Source organism: Gymnogyps californianus, chromosome 2 (assembly GCF_018139145.2).
Source record: "Gymnogyps californianus isolate 813 chromosome 2, ASM1813914v2, whole genome shotgun sequence".
In the NCBI taxonomy this organism is placed as follows: Eukaryota; Metazoa; Chordata; class Aves; order Accipitriformes; family Cathartidae; genus Gymnogyps; species Gymnogyps californianus.
Window position 1 is genome coordinate 46,039,591 of NC_059472.1, and position 23,700 is coordinate 46,063,290.

A 23,700-nucleotide genomic window follows, 5' to 3' on the forward strand; every position below is an offset into this window, starting at 1 on the left:
AACTATTTGAATGGATAATTATTGTGAAGAAAAAGTATGGGCAATTTTTACTCCAGCATCACTTGGGAAAAGCTAATTCTCTGCCTTTTTCTCAGTTTTAACCTTGCAAACTCAGAAGTACTTCTGTTTGGCCTTTGTAATAAACGCCTAACGTGTATTACTTAGCTTTCTGATTTTTTCTTTTCTAAGTAGTGGAGAGACAACACATTTTTGGCCATAAAGACCTCCTGTTATGAAAAAAGTGCAGTCTTGTCATGCCAAGTTGAGATTTTTATGAGAAGGGCATGTTCCTCCTTTTCTCCCACCATCCTCATCCTCTTATTTTACTATGGATTGTTTGAGGGAAGTCATTAAGAGACATTTTTCTCCTACCGTCAGTGATTCAGAAAGCCAAGCGGATGGTGATTCTCAGGAAATACTCAAACTGGCAAAAGAAATGCTGCTTCAAGGACTAATTGATGAGAATGCTGAACTGCAGTGAGTAAACAGTAGTGTGATGACTGTCTGAAGTAATGAATCCCTAAATTGCTCTTTCTTTGTTTATAACAGAAGAGTTGATCCTTAGAGGTTTTTTAAATATTTTAATATAAATGAGTAACAGTGAGATAACATTATTTCCTTTTCTTCCAATAAGTTAATTTATAAAGTTGTGTCCCATAGTGTTACACCAAATTTAAGTGAAGCACAGAGCTTTTGAACAAACTTCTAAGCCATGGAGAAGTTGTTTCAGTATGTTGGACCTAATTCTGCATTAATGTTCTAAAGTTTTTGAACAACAAGAAGGCCCTCACTATACACAAACACACAAAAATAGATTAAATGTTGGAGGATGTTGGATTTTTTAATTTTTTGGTGAAGCAAAAGAAAGAATAGGAGATCTCTGTGCTTATCCACCCATAGCACTTCTCAAGAGGAAAACAACTCAATAGAAATAATCTTTTCAGAGTAAACCTTTACTATCAGTCGAATGGCATAGAGGATCGTAGATGAATGAGTTTGGTGTAATTCAATGGAAGATCCATGGCATGAAAGGGTTAGTTGAAGGCTTTATAATCTTATTGTGGGGTTTTTTTTAACTTGACTTTTTTAATACTGTTGTGTTTTCTGTTTGCAGATAACCAAGAATAACTTTATTGCTTGCCTTTACAGATTAATTGTTAGGAATTTTTGGAGTGATGAGACAAGGTTACCCACAAATATTCTTGATCGCATGCTGTCATTGTTAAATTCTGTATATTCCAGCAAGATTGAAACACAGTACTTGAGTCTAATCACAAATTTTCTGCTTGAAATGACGAGCAAGAGCCCAGATTATTCCAGAAAAATATTTGAGCATCCACTATCTGAATGCAAATTTCAGGTGAATTGTAATGTGTTTTCCTGTGTGCAACCATGTGACAAATTCTGTTCCTTAATGTAGTTACCACTTGGAAAAGAATGGCATAGGGAAGGAGATTTTTGAAAGTGCGTTTTGTACTCCATAGTTAACAGCTGCACCAGTCATGGGGTTATGCACAGTATCAGAAGTTTGATGATTTTGTGGGGGCAATAATTTTGCTTTCTTTTCAAAAAAGAAAGATTTCATTAAAATAATTATATATACCAAGTATAGCTGATGTGTAAAGTACTGAAATACCTAAAAAAGAGGATAGTGGAGAGAAGCAGCATAAGCTGAAGAAAAATTGTGAAGAAACAGGAATACTGGTACAAGAGCTGTAAATCTGTCCTCAGCTGACCAGTCCAAATTAGTGAGTTTTTTTGCTGAGCTGTGGAGAACTTCTGTGTGTTTGGGGGTTTTTTTTATAGTCAAGTTCTGCCCCTGTATCTGGGATGATGTTTTAAATTCTGTACTTTAATTTCTGCTATCCTGTCTCAAGGAAGGCAGGCAAAAAGCCTCCATTCTTACTGTTCTGAAGAGAATCTTTTTGTGTTCATAGGACTTTGTAATCGATTCCAACTGGCGTTATCAGAGTACCATGCTCACACCTATGTTTGTGGAGACTCAAGCTTCTCAGAGTATCCACAGGCATTTGTCACAAGAAAGATCCCTTTCTGCTTCTGGGTCAGTTGGTGGTCGAGTGAGGGCTACCCAAAGGCAATATGAATTTACACCTACACAGCATGTCAGTAAGTCCAGACCAGTGTCATCTGAAATTTTCTTGTTTGCTATAGGAATGATTTCATTCTCTTCATTCCTGTTGCATATGAATTTTTAACGTAAAAGTGTAAATGCATTTAATATTTTGTTTTTAAGGGCTTTTTTTTTTTGTGTGTGTTATGAGAAAAAACATCCAGTCACATTTTTATTAGTCTCATATATATTTTGTGTTCTACCTAATGTAAAAGAAGTTTGTTTTTTACCTAACAGCTTGAAATCTGTTCTGCCCATAAACACTGCGAATTATATTTTTGGGGGAGGAGAATGACCTGCTTCATAGATGTTTTCACTTCATTCATATGTGGATATGTTACAGCTTTTTTACAATTTTTTTTACAGGTGGTAGAAGTTCTTTTAATTGGCTAACTGGAAGTAGCATTGACACATTGACAGAGTATACAGTTCCTTCATCCTCTGAATCCTTGTCTTCATCCATGCTGTTGGTTAACAAACGGAGTGAAAAATTTAAACAACCAACCTTTAAACCAGTGGGGCCGGATTTCGGGAAAAAAAGGTTGGGTTTGCCTGGAGATGAGGTGGACAGCAAAACTAAAGGTCTATAAGCCTTATGATGGAATTTCTATATAAATATTACATTTTTATAGACCATCTTTGTCAGTTATTTCGCTGCAGTCCATTATCTTTGAGACATTCTAATTGAGGTTCAACTTGAGAGATTTTGTTTCCAGGAGCGTGTGGTGATACATAACATGTGGCAAAAAGCTAGAATTGTGCTAGGAATTGCAAAACTCTATGTTGCTAGATGAAAGAACTGACTGGTTAAGAAACCAGACAGTGTGATCTTTGCATTCCTACCTCTCCTCCCTAAGACGATCGTAGCATGAATGTCAGACAGTTCTGTCCCTTCTGTTTTAAATTTAACTGCTTATCTCTTTAAAGAAGAGATCTCTTTAAACATATTTTTTCCAAACCATTTCAGCTGTGCTGAAACGATCTACACCATATTGTAATCTGTCATTAGAATTACCTGCTATTTTCTAAGAATGTTCCTTCATCCACCCAGTCAATAACTGAAAAATAGCAGCTCTGTTCTGGAATGGCTTAGGCTCCTTCTCCCCATTTCCTCCCCATTTCACCCTTGCCTATCTTGTCATTAAAATTTTGACTGGAAGGATGAGAGTAGGAGTTCAGGCAGTGAGCTATAAAGATTGACCTTTTCAATACCTGAGAGGTATTTCAGGGCAGTTTTGAATGGACCATGCTGAACTACAGAAACAGAGAGGTCAGTCTACCTTCCAGTCAGTTCCTGGTCTTCTACCAGGAAAATACCAGTTATAGTGGTAAGTTTTTGTTTGCTCACTCTTCTTTCCTAGGAAATGGACTGAAGTGAATAGTCTGTAAAGTGGCCTTTCTCCATGACTGTCCTGAGCAGGAGCTGATCCAGTGACAGTTCTGAAATAGTAACTTAAAAAAATGTAGTACTATATTATTATTACCCAATCTTTGAATATATTTAGCACTCTTTTATGTAGGGAACTTTATACTTTATGGAATATGGTGCAAATGCCATACTTGGCTTTGAGAGCTTAAAATAAATTTGTCATATGGGGCAAATTTGTTCATGAATTTTAGTGCCTTTCCCAGTACAATGGTTTGACCCTTATACCTTATCCATGTGCTTAAAGTTTTTATATAAATGCTTATTACCTCTTCTCCTAAGAAAACTTAATTTGTTTTAATTTGCTATCTTGTTGAAAGGCCTTGCATTGAGTTGTTGGATATGAAACTTAGGAGACTAGCTGATAAGCTAGGAAGTACAAAGATGATGTTTGTTATTATATGATGCTCCTGCCTTAAATCTGAAGTTTGCTTGAGAAGGGAAAAGCTGTGGACATGATCATGTGTTCCCTAGGTATAGAAGAACGAGCAGAAATTCTAAGACTGCGGAGACGTTTCTTGAAGGACCAGGAGAAACTCAGTCTGATTTATGCTAGAAAAGGTGTGGCTGAACAGAAAAGAGAAAAGGTTTGTCAATCCAAATATGTTTAAAACCTTAAGTTCCAATGCCATTTGCAGTCTTGTACTTCGTCTCTAGAAGTAACTTTGTGAAGAAAGGGTAGGTGTAAGATACTGGTTGCTACTTTAAGAGCTTTAGAAGGATTTATTTGGAAATCATGCTATGTATGTGCTTAAAGCTAAATGATGTTACTTAGCATGAGTGAGAAAAGAGCTGGATGATAACACTTCCAGTCTACCACTTAATGTGTATGAAGTGATTTTATGTGATGGAGTCCCTAACAGCTATGGGAAGCTCTTTACAGTTGTCATCCTGGAAATTAGGAGCCTTGAAGCTACAGTACTCTGCAGAAATAGTTGGAGAACATTATCCAGTGTCTGAAGTTGAACTCGAAGATGTGATACAGCTGATGGACTAACCAGAACTGTTGCGTACTTTTAACCTGAAGGAATGTCAGTAATAATCATTTGCTGAGTGTTTATCAAGGCCAGAAACTTCGTACTATGTGGGTTTCCTGGTTGTGTTATGTACTTACAATAAGTTTAAGTATTTTTAAGCTCTGTAACAGTTTTTCAGAGGTTCATGTTACTAAAAATAACATACATTATCGTCCAAAAATGATAGCAGTTAGACCAAGAGCAAAGGAACCCAGGATTGAGAGCTACCAGTTTGAGACACTCTTATAATTCTTTGCAGCTGCAGACAACTGTGTAAACAGAACTTATGTCTGGAAGAACCACACAAACACCTATTTTAGCCAATTTATGTTTACTTGCAGGCTAAAGCTACCACTTCCTCCCACCCTGCAAGAGAGAACCTGTAAAAGCGTTCTGTATGACAGTCCAAAATACAACCAACAAAACCCCCTGTGATATTCCACAATAAAAGACCAGAGGAGACTATGAATGCTATCAGGACCCCTTAAACTTTTCAAGAGATTTGTTGCACATAAACACACATGGAACTCAGTGGCTTCCGTTAATACTATACCTGATGGGGCAAACCAGGAAAAAGTAGGTCCTGAGCAAGAAAGTATTTGGAAATAGCTTTAGCAAAGTCCTGATTTCTCCCAGCATATTCCTCTTGAAAGTTTTTTGAAAGTCATCCCTTTGAAGTTGTATAGAAGAAAAATGGGCTCAAACAGCAAAATTACGAGGGTTTACAGAAGAGAAAAAAATCTTCAAGCTTTCCTCTGTTTGCCTTTTCCATTCTACCAATGTATATATTCACCCATTGTCTGCTGGCTTAACTGGTAAGGGCAGTAGTTAAAGATAAAATCCCAGCCTCTAAACTTACTGCTGATTTCCTTATAGTGTATCAGTGCTATGAAAAGGAAGAAAGACAGAGGAAGAATAGGTTTTGTCTATATCTAGTAGTAGCTCTTGTTCAATTTAAGTGTATTCCTTTAAGCCCTAGCAAAAGGCAGGGCAGCTATTTAACAACTACAGTTTACAACAGTTTTATTACAGTTTGGTTTAAGTTTCACTAGGAATCAGTTCTACCAGGTTCATCCTTCTTCCTTCCCCTCCCCATCCCATTGTGTGAAATAAAACACAGTAGCTTTAGGAACCTCACTTTACTTTGCACCTGGGCCAGGCTGAGAACGATCATGTTATGGACTACTGTGGCTCAGCTGGCAGGCAGTAACTTATTAAACCATAGCAACTCACTAGCTGTCAGTCATAATCATTCTCTTTAAAAGTGACTTAAATATTACCTGGATGGAAACAGGAACTACAAGGCATTAATGTTAAAAGTTAATGGCTGAAGTAAATCTATGAACAAGACTTTGGAGTTTTTAATTGACTAAGATAATTTTGAGTTTAACCATCTTACAGCTTTATAGAAAATGTGTTTGTTTAATAAGGATGGCAAAAGTTTATAAAACACTTCAGAAATGCTCTTGCTTATTTTGTCATATCTAGATACAGCTCTTTTTAAGTAATATGATTATTATTTTTTTAACATGAGCAATGCATTTCAGGAGATGAAATCTGAGCTGAAGATGAAGCATGATGCCCAGGTTACTTTGTACAGAAGTTACCGAGTAGGAGACCTTCCTGACATCCAGATTGAATACTACAGTCTCATTGCCCCTCTGCAGGGCCTTGCCCAGGTCTGTCTGCTTTTCAAAGGTCATTTGTGAAGTTTTCTGTTCTTGTAGGGAAATGCCGTGTAGTTGGGCAGCTGCTTTCAAAATAGATTTGTTGTTTTGTAGTCAACCACTGTGATACGCATTTGAAGAGTCTGTTTTGAGGGAGTGTTTCTCCTGCCCTAGGCTGGTGCAGTGATGAGAGAAGATGCCTTGTAGCTTTCCTCACCTGAGCAGTTGAGTTGAACACTGAGGACCTGAGACATCAGCTGTTGTCCATTGCCTTTGGGTTCCTCTGCTTGAGAAACAGATGGTGGTGGTCTTTACAGATGTTATTGCAAAGGACATCTCACTGTACAGCAACAAAACAGCCATTTTTATTCTTTTATATGGCTACAGTGGAGTTGTAAAAATACAAAGGAAGTTACTGTGGCTAAGACTGGATTCAGACTACTCAGTAAAGCTAATCCAATATTGCTTTTCCTACCTGAGACCAGTAGAAACTAGGCTGAACCTACCCCATTTTACAGCATTTGGGAAGTCACAGTGTTCCTGATTACCTTTGCCTTTAATTTCTTTTGATGGTCCCTTATCTCTGTGTAAAGGGAGGTAGTAGCACCCTGATGAGTTATCTGAATAGCATTAGATCAAGAGTTCGACCAAACTCCAGTCCCATGATAGACCAGGATGCATAGGATTGTTACACATATAAATGTGTTTCTGGGTTGAAAAAATGCCTTTAAATCTCAGATGGAACTGTCTGTCTGTACAGACAGTCTGTCTCTCTGTGTTAGCTGCCTCAGTGTTAGGTCCAGGTCTCCTCACACATTGATGTCTTCTGTTTTTTCCTGAAACTATCTTCACTGGCAGTGGTGTCCATAAGATGATATTGGGTGTCTGGTTCCTGTAGTGGGAATTGTGAATATGTGAAAATTGTAAATTCCATCCTCTCCACCAACACTCTGGCCTGAAACCTACATTGTCTTGGAGTCTCTTTATGTAGAAGAATTAAGACGGGGTTTGAATGGGTAGTACAGTAGTTCCTGGCATAGGTGAGATGCATGCCAGACTAATTATTCCACCCCCAAAGAGTGTCCATGTAGGGATTAGGTACAGGGTGGGTCGTATATCTTAATTTTATTTATTAGTTTATTGTGTCACAGCAAAATTCAGTGGCATTATTGCTTTTGTTGTAATTTACAGAAAGATCCAACATTTGCCAAGCAGCTTTTCAGCAGTTTGTTTGGTGGAATTTTTCATGAGATAGAAAAATCTAGAACTCCTTCTGAGAAAAAAGCCATCATCCAGAAGCTGCTGAACGACTTCAATAATTTCCTGAGTATGAGCCTGTCTTACTTTCCGCCATTCATTGCGTGCATCCAGGTAAATCCTGCTATATGGCATGAAAGTAACTGAATATAATGTCTTTGTCTGAATGTGTGATAAACCCAGTGGTAGTGAAGGTTAAATACTGTTACTGAAATTTAGACAGAGATGGAAAGAGAATTGTTAACCAAATGGATATTTCAGGTGACTCTTGTTAAGATGAACGAGGTAATTCATGCCTCTGAACTGATTTTTCAAGGTTTCTACAATTTCTGATCTGTAGAGTTTGAGTCACATTTTAATGTTTTAATTGCATCAGTAACAAGAAGAGACTTGATTTTAAATGAAAGCCACAAGAACAATTGAAAGGGTTACGTGGGTGTCATGTGCTTATCTTCCTGTTTCTGGGAAGACCTTACTGAAGAATACTTTGATGTCTTGAGGATATCAGTAGCTGTCAGACTGTTTGTTGTTAGCCTCTCCTATTTATTTTTTCAAATTAGTCCCCTGAAGTAGTTGTCTGGGGGTTTTCAGTAATGAGGGAAGGACTCACTCCCACCAGAGGATGAGTGGGTGCACCACAGCTGTTTCACTGGAGAGGAAACACAAGCCTTTCTGCTATGAGAATATACTGACCTGGAATAGATTATGAACTTCATCTTTTACCCCATTTTTCAGGGAGATAAAAAAAAACTTGTCCAAGCACCTGTTACGTGCTCATTGTCACTGTATTTAGTGTTTCTCATCAACTGTGTTGATCTTAATGTTGCGTCTGACTTGTAGCTCTCAAAAATAGTCTTTTTTTGAGAGGCAGGTAATGGCAGCTTCTTTCCGTTATGGAAATTTAAATACTCTGTGACAGTAGATGTCATTCGTAATACAGGAGAAATGTCTAGTTTGGACTAGCTTTTTAAACAATGACAAACTTTGCTTCTTAGTACTTGTATTTACACATCTGAAAAAACGTAATTTCTTGTTTACTTTTTTCTGTGCAGCTGCATAAAAGGTCAAATGCTATGGGGATTTTTCTGGGCTGTATGGGTATTTTTCGAGCCAGCATCTCACAATAACTATCTGTTAGTATTCCCTCTTGACATTGCATTTGGTGGTTCTCTGTCTTGATATTATTCGTTGTGTTGAATTATGCTGTCTGTTAGACCCTATTAATAACACTGTTGTGTTAGGCTACTTTTTTTCTGAATAGACATAAAATGAAGACTCAAAAAATAGATAAGTTAAAATTAATCAAAAATACGGACTTTGTACAGAGCGGTAAGAGCATCTCATTGCCATCCCCATTCAATAACAAAAGAACAGCAGCACGAAGGCAGGCGTCAGCCTGTGTATTTGAGCATCCTGCAAAACAGTGAGAGGAAGTCTTTTCCCCAACAGGGAATAGAGTTCATATTGATCAGGAGAGAGAGCTGGGAGAGGGTGAGCAAGAGCACACAGTGCTGAGGCTGTCATTTGGCTCACAAAGGCTATCCTAATGGCTTGGCCATTTGGGAATATAGCTTCTGTTTCCTATATATCAACAGTGTAATAAATATTGGCTTGTTTCGGAAAGGCTTCCTACTTCACTGCTATTTCCTTCTGGTTGTTTGACTTTTTAGTCTTCTACAGGTTCAACTCCCATCAGGAGAGTAACTTGGTGATAAAAAGAGCTGGTTTTGTCTACAGGTGTAATCTTAAAATTGACTATGAGGCTCTGAGATTGGCTTTTGGGACAGATTAAAAACCAGCTGAAATACTGAGAAAGAAGTTAACCCTGTGACAAAAGTTTTCATAGACTCCATAGAGATACCTGGCCTCTGAAGAACATATAATTGCCTTCTAAATATTTTAGCTGTCAAGCCAGCTTGGTTACCATTCGTCCTGATCTTTGAACATGTGGTGCAAGTAAAGACAGAACGTATTGCATACAGAGCAAGGAACATTCCTTCTGCTTTCGGAAGATAAGTGATCAAATAGTCACCAAAATGCACTAAATAGAAAGATATCACCTTTGATGTGGGATGATGTCTGTGAATTGTGAGTTTGGGAGGGTATTCTTTCTCTGGACATACCGTTATATTTGCACAGTTCTTACACTTTTTTCCTAGGCATCCCTGAGAAAGGGCTTTTGGTCTTACCTTAGCAAAGCTATTCTTAAGTTTTTAGATTGTGCAGTTGGCACTGCGTCCCTGACATAACCCCTAAAAGTTGGCAGTCAAGGAATGTGTACCTGTACATAGGAGCATCTGGGGCACGTGTGCAGCTTTGATAGAAACTGCTAGTTGAAATTGCCTGAATAGCAGGTGAAGCATGTGATAACTCCTCATTGGGATCCACCTGATCTGTAACTCAGGAAGCTACAAGAAGCTGTTCTTTTTCTCTTTTTTATTGAGTACAAATTTATTGGTGTGAGAGTCTCAACTACACAAATTGTGCAATGAGTTTGCTTATGCCAGATGTCTATTCTGCAGTTTTTGTGGTGGTTGCCATTTATTAAAGAAGTGTAGCTTGGCTATTCTCACAGTCTCCTGTTGCAGTTTCCAAGTAGCGATTTTTTTTCATGTAGTATTCTTGAACATACTGTGTTACAAGAATCAAACTTTAATTTTTGTCCTAAAACTCAGTGCTGTTTCTTGTAACGAAAGTTATGTTACCCCTCTTCCATGCTGTAGATTTTTTTTCTTCCTGTTTGGTTAAGATATTATTGCAACTTTCCTTTAGGTTCTTAAGTAAAAAAAAAAAAAAAAAAACTGGCTTTAATAAACTTGTCTGCTACTTTCTTGATATATTTACCTGTATTTGGGATAATAATTTAATGAAATAATAATTAAAAAAACCTTCAGGTAAACAATAAAGTTCATCCCTGAAAAAGAGGTTATTCTGTAGTTGGACTAATGTTAAATACTATAAATATCTGCTAGAAATATTGTCATGTCTTTAAATCAGGCAGGACTAGATGAGTACAGTACTAAATGAGTCTAACAGGAAGCTGTGGTATGCTAAAACTGGGTAAGTGTGTGGACAGAAAGCCTCCATCTCAGAGGCGACATCGTGGTTAATCGTGCCTTTGGCTTATGGCAGGAATGCACCACTCAATAGGTTAAGTGAAATGCAGCTGTTGTGTAGCAGGCACCGCACTGCCAACAAATAGAAGGAAAGATTGAGGCTGTGAATGTGTCCATCTACCTCTCCCTCACTTCCCATGTGTTTCTGTCAAGAGAGTTGTCCTGTGCCCTGGAGACAGACGAAATAGAGGGGTTGTTCTCTACTGTTCTCTGTCCGAAGAGCAACAGCACAGAAGGAAAAGATTCCAGTTTTCCCAGAGTTGTGAACTTCTGGAGATTTAACGGCTTATTTCCAAAGCTTGCACTGTAAAAAAAGGGATGCCAAATAGGTGACCTGTGAAAGGTAACCATCAGTATAGTTTGAGACCCAAGTAGACACCTGTTGTTTTGTTTTATTTTACAGGAAATGAGTTACCAGCACAGAGAGCTACTAGGACTGGATTCAGCTAATGTGAGCACGAGCTGCCTTGCAAGTTTACAGCAGCCAGTGGGCATCCTTCTTCTGGAGCGTGCCCTGATGGCTCTGTCCCCTGCGGAGGAGCCCCCATCCAAGCGGATGCGTGGGAGGACAGAGCTTCCCCCAGATGTGATCAGATGGATTGAACTTGCTAAGTAAATTCTTGTTTGAGACAGTTTACTCCCATTTAGCTTTGCCTTGTGAAGAACTCTGCCTTTAAGGCTTATGGGATTTCTTTTTTAGTCTTTCCCTCTTTTAGAATTAGATATGCTTTTATTTTCTTGTCAGTTAATTACTATCTTTCAGTTAGAGCAGTTAGACTTAACAGCTGTGCACGCTGGTGATGCTATCAGACTGCTGAAAAACATCTTGTTCGTAGCTTTTCAACTGCAGGAGTTTCCACAGTTCAGGTATTACCCTACAAGATGAAGTTTATTTAGTTAAATATGTATTTATGATCTTATATAAGAAATATCAGAAATTTTTTTTACTATGACAAGCCAGTAGTATTACTGCTTATTGAATTATTATTTTTTTTTAAATGGCTTATATTTGCATTGATATACCTCTATTCAACTAATTAAAATATTTCCCTTTTCAATTTTACTAGGCTCTACCGATCTCTTGGGGATTATGATGTCCTTCGTGGCATTTTCAGTGGTAAGATTGGGACTAAGGAAATTACACAGAAAGCGTTGTTGGCAGAAGCAAGGAGTGATTATGCTGAAGCAGCTAAATATTATGATGAGGTAAAATGACAACAAGATTTTTTTGTTTCATGAATCTCTCATGACTTAAAACTAATAAGCCAAAATTAAACATTTTGAGAAGCAGCATATTGTTTAAAATGTCCTTGTGTTTTGTTTGATTGATGGTTCAGTCTGTAAAGGTGTGGGAACAGATGAGCGGTCACAACAGAGCAGTAAGCATGATACTTCTTACTGTTTGTTACAAAGCTTCACATGTGCAATCACCTAGGCAGACAAGTAAAACACCATGGGCACGCTACCACCCCAAGAAAGCAAACTGCATTTGTTTATGGCAAAGAAAATATGAGTTATAGTGGGTAAAAATGAAGAAGGATCTCTAACCTTCTTTTAAAGTCTTCACTCTTTAAAAATGCAGATTTACTGAAGATGGCTACCTGAAATGAATTTATATATAAATATTGACAAGCTTGAATTTTCTGCATTTAATGTTGCTGTCACATTCTGGTAAATGGATAGGTGTTTTTATGAGACAATGGATTATTAAGTTCTTGGTGACTTAGAATTGAAACTAGCGTCAGATTCCAGCTGAGAACCTTCCTCCCTCTCCAATTAATTCCCTAGGCACTCTCTAAAGAAGACTGGCAAGATGGAGAGCCAACAGAAGCGGAGAAGGACTTCTGGGAACTTGCATCTCTGGAATGCTATGACCACCTCACGGAGTGGAAGTCTCTGGAGTATTGTGCTACTGTTAATATTGATAGTGGAAAACCCCCAGACCTAAGCAAAACGTGGAATGATCCATTTTTTCAGGTTTTTAGAAATCACTTCATTGATACTGCACTGTGTTTATCTCTGCAGGGATGTCCTACAGTAATGTGATTGTGGGTGGAAATCAAATGTATTATTTGGGTTACTTTATTGTGGAAATTAGCAGAGAGTCTGATATATAAAATAATTGAAGCAATTACTTCTGCTATTTTTATGTTGTTTAATTTTTACCTTGAGTCTATGGCTGATCATATAGGACCAGCTTTATGATCATCTTCTTGCAGTGTTTTTGTTGCTTTTATCGCTTTTATTTGTTTCATGTTCTAAGAGTTACCAAACCAGTGGTTTTGAAACTGGTAGAATTTGCTAACAACTTCTTGAGCCTATCAGAAAAGGCTGCTGTGATTTCTTAGCAAATTGGAATTTTCTAAAGGGAAAACATTTAAGAAAACTGTTCAAAATATTTTTATATGTATTTGATCTGCCACTGATAACAAAAAATTGATCATCTAATATTCCATTCTTAGAAATAAAGGCTATATTTTCACCTTGTAGGAGACATATCTGCCCTATATAATACGCAGTAAGTTGAAGTTACTGCTCAGCGGGGAAAATGACCAGACTTTGCTAACTTTTATTGATGAGGCAATGAAGACAGAACAGAAGAAAGCCGTTATAGAAATGCATTACAGCCAAGAGCTTAGTCTCCTTTACATCCTGCAAGATGATTTTGACAGAGCCAAATATTACATTAGCAATGGCATGCAGATCTTCATGCAGGTAACAGTCTCTGCTATCTCTGATATGATTTTCCTGCATAAACTCACGGAACAATGAAACTGTTGTTGCTGTTATTGCTGTTAGATTATACTCTCAAGAGAAACACTTGCCCAAATACAATGAAATCTAGGTGCTTTCCAATCATATGACAAAACTTCCTTTGAATTCACTGCTTGCAATGATGAGAAGTGAACCAGCCAGTGGAGTGCATCCTCCCATTTTAGTTTGTCTTATTTTGCTGATTTCATCTATAAGAAATTTTTCTGAGTAATTGTTTGTGCAGATTAATAGCAGTTTTATTTCATTCATCTCTTCAGAAGCCTCCTGTCCCCAGAACAAACTTGAAAAGAGAGTATTACATTGAGAGGTTACAAGTTCCATCCATTACCAAGTTTTGATTAGACTGTAGGACTATCCTAAAACCGAGGATAGGAATTGCAGCTAGAATATGCCTCTATGCTTGTCCAAAGCAGAGTTGCTCTCAGATTACAGGCTATTAAATTACTTGTAAAAGGTTGGGTTGCAGAGCATAATACATAGCAGCATCAGATAAATAGTTTGTAGAGCACTGAATAGAACCATGTTGTGAATTCTGTATATGAAATCTTCCATTCTCTCCCTTTCTTTTCAGAGCTATTCCAGTATTGATACTTTGTTATATCGAAGTCGAATGACCAAATTGCAGTCTGTACAAGCTTTGACAGAAATACAGGATTTCATCAATTTTATGACCAAGAGAAGTAAAGATATTTTTTTTTCTTAAGCGATTTTCCTTTCATTGTGTTAAATAATCATGGTTTACTGAACTTTGAATTTCTGTTTCCACATTTAGAGGGCTGAACTTCTGTTTGAAGGAGCATAGGTCTGGAATTACTTCTTACTGTCTTCTTGACAGTAAGAACTACTACAGTTGTGTAAGATAGGCTTGAAGATAATTCTGTGTTGTATTGCAAAGTTTTATTAGCCTAGCTATTGTGATAAGAGTTAAGTATCTCTTTTAAAAGTGTAATTAATGGTTTTAAACTAAGATTTTTGTTGGTGTCACTTCTGGTAGCGAACAGTGGTTAGCAGAGATAAAAGATGGATGTGGTATATAATTTATAGCTAGTGAGGTAGGCATGAAATACGAATTTATGCGCATAAACAGAATTATGTGTTAAATTTAGTTAACAGTTCCACTATATTCCAGCATATTCCTGTATGGAAAGGTACCTACCCAGTGGTGATTCCCAGTGACAGTTGACACTGATGTCCTTATTGAATCTCCTGTGCTTCAGCAATAAACAAAAGCAATATGATCGCCAAGTAGTGTATTTAATGCAAGCCCAGAAACGCAAGTGGGTTGTTTTATTGCAGTTTTCTGGTTTGAAAGTTAGCCTATGTTTGGTTTAGGCCTTTTTCATACTGTTTGTATTTAGATGCATTTAAAGTATTCTTAATTGATTTCTAGGTAACTTAGCTTCACAGGCTTCCCTTAAGAGACTTCTCAGAATCTGGACAAGCAGATATCCAGATGCTAAAATGGATCCTATGAACATCTGGGATGATATCATTACAAATCGGTAAAATTACATTCCTGGGTTAGCTTTAGTTCTGTCTGCCTCTTGAGTTCTGAGAGGTGCTTTTTCTAATGCTGCTTGTTTTCATATAGGGGGGTTCTTGATCCAGTGTATGACTTTTTTTTTAATCACTGTAATAGTTTTATCAGTATAACTGTTTTTTGCGTGACTAACTTGTGGTGAGAAGCAAAAGGAGGTTGAGAAATGGCCAGGGAATAAACTGTATTTTGATAGGGAAACATAACTGTTAGTTTAGGCATTTTCTTGCATCGGTGACTACATGCACTATGCAAGCTAGCCCACTTCAGCAGCTCTTAAACACATCCACTTGTAATTGAGTAGATTGGCTGCATTTAGCTCAATGAAACATCAGCCAAAAGGCCAGTCTGTTATGAATAAAAATACTTACCTACTTTGTAGGCAGTTCCAAAGTTAGGGAGTGTACAAAATAAGCCCAGCCCTGTCACTATCAGTGCTTCATATGTTTATAGGAAAGTTAATGACCAGTGCTGTGATTAGAGACTTCTGATGTGTGACTGTTGCTAGAAAGAACAAAGGCTCTCCAGAGACTCCTTTGGATTAGCTCCGAACAAGCTGGAATGCTTTTTCGAATCTGAAAGTTTTCTGTCCTTCCCATGGTATCTATCTTCATCCCAATCCATTCTTCCAGTGCAAATCTAGATTCTTTCTCCTTTCCTGGGGGACAACTTCTTCAACAGCTCTGCTGTTACCCACTGTGCTCTGTAATTTATTTTATTATCTCTTGGTGTCAGGAAAGCATGGCTACAGAAGAGCTTATTGCAGTTAAATATTAGGCAGAATACATAGTATGACTTACTCCTTTACAAAGTCTCAAAACATTCATGACTTGAAGGGTTGTCAGTGTCTTAAACAATTCTATGTGCTTTTAGAAAACCTTTATCTCATCTTAAATTAGTGACAAAGGATGTGCCAAGCCCCACTCCAAACTGCAGTGCTATGTTCTGCATTGAATAAAAGTCTACATAATAAGAGATGCTATTACATTAGATAGGACTAGTTGTAGAATGAAAAGGATTTAGCATTGACTCGTGGCAATTCCGTTTCAAAAGTTGAGTATGGTCACTGGTCTTTTCTGCAACACAAATTTCAGAGTTTACATGTGTTGGTGTGATATACATTTGAATTGCAGGTTGACATAAAATACAGCCTGGCACTTACACTATATAAATGAGACTCCTGTTTGTTTGCACTTGTGTCCAGTTGGAATGCAAGTTATGGCCTGGTGAACTTAGAGGTTGTAGCTATGATTTTAAAAGAACAAACTAACAAAAAATCCCGCTCTATTATGGACATTTTCTAATATAATACTTAATCTTGTCAATTCAAGATCCTAGAATGCTCTCAGGCTCAACCTGTTCCTGGTTATGACTTTCCAGACTGAGGACTATGTTTAGCCCTTGCTAAAGGTGATCACTATAGCTTGCCATTTTTTCTTAGCTTTGTTTACTGTCAGGCAGATCAACACTTTTGAATGGTCATTCCCTTAGATGCATACCAGAGTGATCTGTACTCCTGTTGTCATTGTGCAGGTGTTTCTTTCTTGACAAACTGCAGGAGAAACTTCTCTGTGATCAGGCCAATGACAGTATGGAGGTGGATGAAGAATACAGTGTTGATGACCAAATGGAAGTGGATCAACAGGGTGAAGACATTTACTCAATGATTAAAAGCTGCAAATTTAACATGAAAATGAAGATGATAGAAAGTGCCAGGAAACAGGTGACTGTACTGTCTGATAGATTCCAATTTTGTGAGAAAATACATAGGAAGTACAGCTGGAAAAGCCTCCTAGGTGGTCTTGGGCACCTTTTTGCCAGGACAGACCTTGTCTCTTTTTGACCCTGCTGTCCAGGACATTTTGAAAGCTCAAGAAAGTCAGTTCCGCAGCAAAAGAAAACAAATGGATAAATGTTAATTACAAACTTGATGATAATTTCTCATTACTGGAAACGTGCCTGTAGGCCCCTTTGATCCACAGATGGTTTCTGATACTCTAAAGGGCAGATAAATAAAGTACCTGAAATGCTCAGTCTTTAATGGAAGGGATGCTTGCAACCAAATATTATGCTTTCTCATTTACAAATATTATCTTCTGTACAAGAAAACAAATCAAATTCAGATTGAATCAATATAATTTACTTCAATCGACAATGATGAAACATTTTATGACTTTTTTTACAGTTTTCATTAATGCTGTTAGGTTAACACTTATAAAGAACTAAAGCTAAGCGACTTAGAAATTTTGGTTTGGATCTGGCTGTTAAAATGGCTGAAACATAGCCTTCTTTGATGATGGGCCTTTGGTGTTTCAAGCTTGAGACAAGACAAATAATTAAGTCAAGGTCTCCCTCATCTTCTGAGATGCTGCAGAAATCTGCAATCAGTGATGAGTTTATTTTAAGGACTGTAATAACTAAATATAATGTTAGTGCTGTGTTGACTATACACTCTTAAAGGAGTAAATGAAAAATAAGATTTCCTTTAATGTTACTTACATGAAACTTTTCATCAAAACACAAACGTAAGTGATTTGCTTAATGGTATTATAAACCAAGTTACATTCCCCATATGTGTTCGCACTGCGGAAGAGTTAATGCCTGTTTAGTCACGCAAATAGAATTATTTTCATTTCCTCAGTTTGTCAAACCTCTGTTCTTCTCTTTTTCTTTTCAAATTTCTCCATTAGCACAAATCTGGTTTTGAATATGAGACCTGACAAGCAGTGGACCCCTCTTAATCCTATTATAGCTTTACTTGTGTTACCTAAATCTTCTCATCCCTTAATTTGGTTGCAGAAAGGTTTTATTTCCTCTTCAGATATATTATCTGAAAATTCTGTCTTAATCTGAATACAGAACAGCTTCTCAGTTGCCAAGAAGCTTCTGAAAAACCTACACAAAGAAGCCAAAACGAGGGAAGACTGGCTGGTGAGGTGGAATTATGCCTTTTGCCGCTTTATGCATAGTTGCAGCCGGAACCAGAGTAGTCCTGAACGCGTGCTCTCAGTGTTAAAAACCGTCTCCCTGCTTGGTAACAGCCTTCTCTTTGCTTCACATTGTTTATTATACAAAGCTGCTTTGTTGTCAAATTACCAACTTTGTTTTTGAATTCCAACAGAAGATACCAAATCTGACTATCTTAGCAAGAACATAATGGCCTTCCGAAACCAGAATCTTCTTCTGGGTACTACCTACCACATCATGGCCAATGCTCTTAGTCAGGATCCAAGATGCCTTGAGCAAATCGAGGAAGAAAAGGCTGGAAAAATATCAGTACTATCAGGAGAAAGTCTTGAGAGTCCTGAAAAGGTAAATAAGAGGGGAAAAGCTTTTAGGTATTTCAATATTGTAATCACTACTTCAACAGGTAGTGATGGATATGGATAGATACAGAGAATGTGAAACCCATCTGCTATTAGCAGTGATTTGTCCAGGAACACCAGCTAGGGGAAGAGAAAGAAAAAAAAAAAAAAAAAGCTGTGGTTGCTGTTTTGTCTGGTTTTTGCTCTCCTGGAGTTCTGCAGCACTGTAGCCTTTTTAACTGGGAGAGCGTTCTTGTGTTTCTCTGTTCCTGCATTTTGTGTGGAAGGGAAAGACATAGTCACAGCACCTGCATGCACAGTGACAAGACAAGGCTTGGGAACATGATCCTCGAAGAATGCCTTTATTTCAGCTGGGCATTTCTGAGCTTCTTCATGCTGTCAGACTGTCTTATTTCATAAAGAGATCTTTATAATACTGATAATGATACTGACACACTTTATCACTAAAATTATTTAGATAAAATGAGAGGAGAGGGGTTTTTAAGACAGAGCAGATGCAGGTCATCTTTGCCTATTTTGGGGAGGTGCACATTTGAAGAATACAGTGACAGACTGTGCTGCGTCGAAAATCATGTATGTTGTCAATTGTCCCAGATGCTGTGGCACTGACTTCTTGTCTGTCAAATTGATTAAGAATTTGAAGTACCACTGCTGACTTATTTCTATTAATTCCTAAAGCCACCATGAAGACTCTTAGATATGAACCATATCAGTATAAAACAGCAAAAAATTGTTCCTAATTTGTGTTTCTGTGGTTGTTAAAGAAAAGCAGATAAAGAAGAGATTCCTGCAAAAAAGATTTTAAATTTTCAGGTGTGTACAAACTTGAGCAAAAGTTTGAGCTTCATTTATTAGCTAATTATTAAGAGCATTCTTCTTAAGGAAAACTAAAAGATGAGCATAAAAGCTCTTCTGTGTCAGATGAGTCAGACTGGGATACCAGATATTTCTGTAAGATTAAGGAGCTTAGCCTCATTTTAGCTTAGTATTAAGCAGTACTCTCACCCTGGTAGTTTCCCTCTACCTACCTGAAATTCAAACTACTTAATTTCAGTTACAGCATTTTTCAGATGTTCTAACTTGTTCTGCAGCAATTTTGTATATTATTTAATAACTACAATAGCTACAGTGTCTGAGGTTGGTAAGCTTGTTGGCAATATGAGAACATATGTACTTGATTTATAAACATTCAGTTGTAGAGGATCTTGTCAACTCCTTCATTGCATAAGCTGCATTAGAAATGTATGATCAATATGACTATGTTTGTAATAGGGAAAAAGACATCAGATCTGAAATAGTTTGATGCATGCTTTTTTTAACACAAATGCTAAGTATAGCTGTTATGCAGATGTTGCAGATATGTCTTAATAGGAAAAAAATAGCATTTTTTATTATATTTTCTGTTAACTGTTTGCAAAAACTCTAGTAACATTAACTTTTTTCCAGTTATAAAAATTCCACATAACATGTCCAAAGACTAATTTAAGTTAAAAGTGTGGTTTATATTTTTCCATTGAAAATTGTGGAAATTAAAACTTTTGAAATTACTGCTGGAAGTAACATCCCAATTTTTTTCTTTGTATCAGCTGCTCAAAACATCTGATACAGTTAAAGTTTTATCTACTCAAGACTTGCAACCAAGCTCCCGTTTCAGAAAGAATTGTTGAATGCTACTTGCTAATGTGTCTTTTTTTCTCCTATGGTTGAATTTCAGGTATTGGCAGGTCTGAACAAGAAGGCTTTTCAGTGTTTCAGCAGTGCCGCGAGGAAGTCCGAAGAGGAGGTGCAGTCCCACTGCATGGAACATGTAGATGTGATGGGAGTTATCGATGCATGTATGACTTTGGTCGGTTTCTGTGACCAGCATCTGCGTAGGGAAGAAGAAGGCTTGCTTGGTTAGTCAGGATTTTTCCTAAGCATGTGAGGCAGATTTATCTGTGATACGTGAGCTTTTGTGATACCCAGGAGATCTCCCTGAGCAACACAGCTTGAATTTAAATGGAACAGTTTGTCCTCCAGTTCAACAGTATTTATATTCCTTTTTTTTCCCCCCACTATTACTGCTAGCTTTGGTACTAGTGAATCACTCGTAGTCTCCCTCTCACTTGTGAGAAATATATCATATCCAGCAGATGCTTCCCTTGTTCCTTCCCAGACCACAGCAGTGCTGTATTTAAAGCAGGCAAGATACCAGCAGTGATGCAGCTTCCTGATAAAGCTAATCCTTACAGTCCCCAAGTACATGTGTTGCAGATGTGTGCAGTTCAAACAGATGGGAAGGAGAACAAAGTAAAAATACAAAATACACTGAAGAAAAAAATAAATTCTAAAGATGGATGTTCCAGATGATCAAAGACATGGAACAAGTGATGGTGTTTCTGATAATTCTTGTTTAATGTCTCTTGGCAGAAATTAACACTGCAGATCTGCAGCTATTCCCAGCTATTGTGGTGGAGAAAATGATAAAAGCTTTAAAACTGAACTCCAGAGAAGCCAGGCTGAGATTTCCTAGACTGCTGCAAATAATTGAAAGATATCCAGCAGAGACATTGGGTCTAGTGACACGAAAGGTTAGTTGCTTCCATTTTCCTGGCAGCAAATGTTGCTATAAATCGAATTTAAAAAGTGGGGGTGGAGGTTGGATGGATAGAGAGGTTAGACTGGTAAGTTTTGCTTCAGGTAAATCAGATAAATTTTATCCCATCATTGTTCCTTGTCTTTTCTCTAACTTGCTGAGTCTAATTCATATGGACAGAAACTTTTTTCTTAAAAGTTTAACTTTTTGTCATTATTCTGATTCCAAATGTTAGTTTTTCCCCAGCAGCTCTCAGACTATGTTGTGGGGCTTTTTTTTTTTCCTTCAGAACAATCTAAGTGGGCTGATAAAGGTGGTTAGTATTAGGGTGAGGAATGTATCTTATTTCTCTAGGCTGAGTTTCCTGTATGCAGGAAGCCAGCAGCTTTTCCAGACTCATTTTCCATGTCTCCCACCTCTCCCCATCCTGCTTCAGTTCAGAGGTTACTACAGGTTCTTCCTCCTTTGTATTTCCCACTTCCTCCCACGACATTCCACGGCAGGATACCGTGAGCCACACTGCCTTCCCTGCTGTTGTGGGACAGATAAACTGAGAGCTCCTCTGTGACTCATGCCTGTTCCTGCCTTGGCCTGCCTGCCTTTTCAAGCCTGTGTCATTGTGCTGGCGCTCGCAGAGCGCCAGACCCTGTCAGAGGAAGAACTCGAGAGAGACAGAAACACGGCTTAGTTATCCCAAGAAGCTGAGAAAGCAGCAAAAATGGCTGAGGTGCACAAGGTGTGGCCACAGTGTAACTCTGATGGTTCAAACAGAACCTGGCACCTGGTCTAGTTGACAGATCTCACCCAGAAAAGGAGTTCACCAGGCAGTTCTTTGTCCTCTCGTCTGTCTGTGAGATAAATACTGGCAACCTGATCTTAAACTCTATTAGAAAGGTAGGAAGGGATGAGACAGGAGGAAAGGAGTCAGAGTCTGGCCTCTGGCTATCACAAGAAAATATATTGTAGTACTCCTTTCAAAAGTTATACAGTTTTTGGAGGGAAATGAGCGTGAAGTATGTTGGGGGGAGTGCTTTACTGCAATTAGTATCTGTCAGCAAACCCAAACCTATTTAAAGTTGAAGGAAGGACAAAACTGTGGTAGGAGTTCCAGTGTTCCCCTTCCTGGCTTTTTTTACTCAAATCAAGACTTCAACCCAATGGTGTTTGAACTATCCATTAAGATATTTGAGTTGTTTGTATGTGGTGATCAAAAACTATTATATTGCATCCAGACAGAAAAGCCACAAGTTTGAGTATAAAGCCTCATCTTGATCAACAAACTGCAAATCTTTATAAAGGAAAACCTATTAAGCAGCAGCAGTAGTGGTGGCAGTACTACTACTACTAATAATAATAATAATGAAATCTCTGCTTCATTGGGGGATGTTTTGTGCAACCTAGTTGACATTCTCCGTTTCCTTTTCATGTGTTTCTGTCTGTCGGGCTGGGCCACAGAGCAGTTTTGTTTGTTTGCTGTGTTTGGTATTTTCAAGGAGGACCAAAGTTGAAAGCAGTGTGTGTGTTTTTGCAGCTTTCTTCGGTTCCCTGTTGGCAGTTCATTGGTTGGATTAGCCAGATGATGGCACTACTTGACAAGGATGAAGCAGTAGCTGTGCAACATACTGTTGAAGAGATTGCAAACGCCTATCCCCAGGCAATCATCTACCCTTTCATGATCAGCAGTGAAAGCTACTCTTTCAAAGATACTGCAACTGGTTGTAAGAACAAGGAGTTTGTAGAAAGGTGAATTTGCAATCAGAGTAGCTCCTTTGTATGTTTTTTATTCAGGAGCGGAGAGGTTTGTTTATTTTTCCTAAACAAACTCTTTTCTTTAGGTGGCATGAGAAACATTAGAGGATAGTCCCATGCACACTGTGTTTTCATTTAAAGGCACAGGAAAAACCAATACGTAAGCTTTCTTAGTGTTAGACATACTCAGGTTGGTGGCCTGAATACTTTCTGAAGTGTTGAGTACATACAGTCCCCAGGCTGTGGGAAGTTAGAATTTTTCCAAGATAAAACAAAAAGACCACAGAGAGGCAACCCCTTTCTCTTCGTAATTTTGTGGTAGTCAAAGTTTCTTCTTCCTTCTCCTGCTCTGCTGAAGTAGAAGGGAAATCTGGTGCATGATTAGGCTCTTACTGTAGTAGACTTCACAGCAGTAAGAGTCAGTACCCGTCAGAGATGAAGATGAAGCTAGCTTGGACATTTACAATCTTTCTAATACCAAGAGAAAGCAGATATGTTTAAATAGAATAGATGCTCCTACCAGACTTCAGAGAGGGCAAGTGAAATGGATGCCTGTTATTTTGGGGAATGACAGCCCTTGGTTGTGGTGTTCTCTGCTTATTCAGTGTGCACCATGCACCTTCCTCTACAAGCCCTCCCTTGCCCATTTTGCCATGCAATAAAACCTGAGTTAATCCCCAGGCAAAAGTCAACTTTTATCACACAGTGCTGTAGAAGCACTAATACAATTTTAGGTGTCTTTTTGCCTTTTTTTCAAATCTCTGATACATTTGCTGAATTTCTTTGCTTACAATAAGAAGATAAAGTCTTGTGCTTCACAAACTGTATCGCCCTTGTATAGCTGTCGTGACAGGATGTATAGTCTGGTTAGTGCCCATTTCTGTTGCAAGTATGCTTTCCACGCCCCCACCAAACTCCTATTTTCATAATGGGACACTTAGTTAAAAAATTGAGAGCTGCATGGCAAGGACAGTCAGTCATGCAGCCCAAGAGGGAATTCTGAGGGAGTCCTACCTACCTACCCCTGGATTATTTTACCAGATTCTTGAATATAGCGGGCAATCTGGATCATTGCTTATCTGCAGGCTAGGTGGTGAGGGTAGTTCCTGTTGCGTTGTGATGCAC

At 38.1% G+C, this 23,700-nt stretch overlaps 1 protein-coding gene across 1 annotated transcript in view; it reads left to right on the forward strand.

The window, feature by feature from the left end:
• PRKDC (protein kinase, DNA-activated, catalytic subunit) overlaps positions 1-23,700 on the forward strand; it is an 85,223-nt gene that overhangs the window by 50,085 nt on the left and 11,438 nt on the right. Inside the window, exons 56-74 of the mRNA XM_050890725.1 lie at positions 379-477; positions 1,150-1,360; positions 1,938-2,127; positions 2,498-2,713; positions 4,032-4,144; positions 6,121-6,252; positions 7,432-7,611; positions 11,017-11,225; positions 11,681-11,819; positions 12,402-12,590; positions 13,104-13,328; positions 13,960-14,068; positions 14,779-14,890; positions 16,459-16,648; positions 17,785-17,959; positions 18,047-18,237; positions 19,966-20,146; positions 20,661-20,821; positions 22,358-22,569. Coding sequence (XP_050746682.1) covers positions 379-477; positions 1,150-1,360; positions 1,938-2,127; positions 2,498-2,713; positions 4,032-4,144; positions 6,121-6,252; positions 7,432-7,611; positions 11,017-11,225; positions 11,681-11,819; positions 12,402-12,590; positions 13,104-13,328; positions 13,960-14,068; positions 14,779-14,890; positions 16,459-16,648; positions 17,785-17,959; positions 18,047-18,237; positions 19,966-20,146; positions 20,661-20,821; positions 22,358-22,569 — 3,234 coding nt within the window. The remainder of the gene's footprint in view (positions 1-378; positions 478-1,149; positions 1,361-1,937; positions 2,128-2,497; positions 2,714-4,031; positions 4,145-6,120; positions 6,253-7,431; positions 7,612-11,016; positions 11,226-11,680; positions 11,820-12,401; positions 12,591-13,103; positions 13,329-13,959; positions 14,069-14,778; positions 14,891-16,458; positions 16,649-17,784; positions 17,960-18,046; positions 18,238-19,965; positions 20,147-20,660; positions 20,822-22,357; positions 22,570-23,700) is intronic.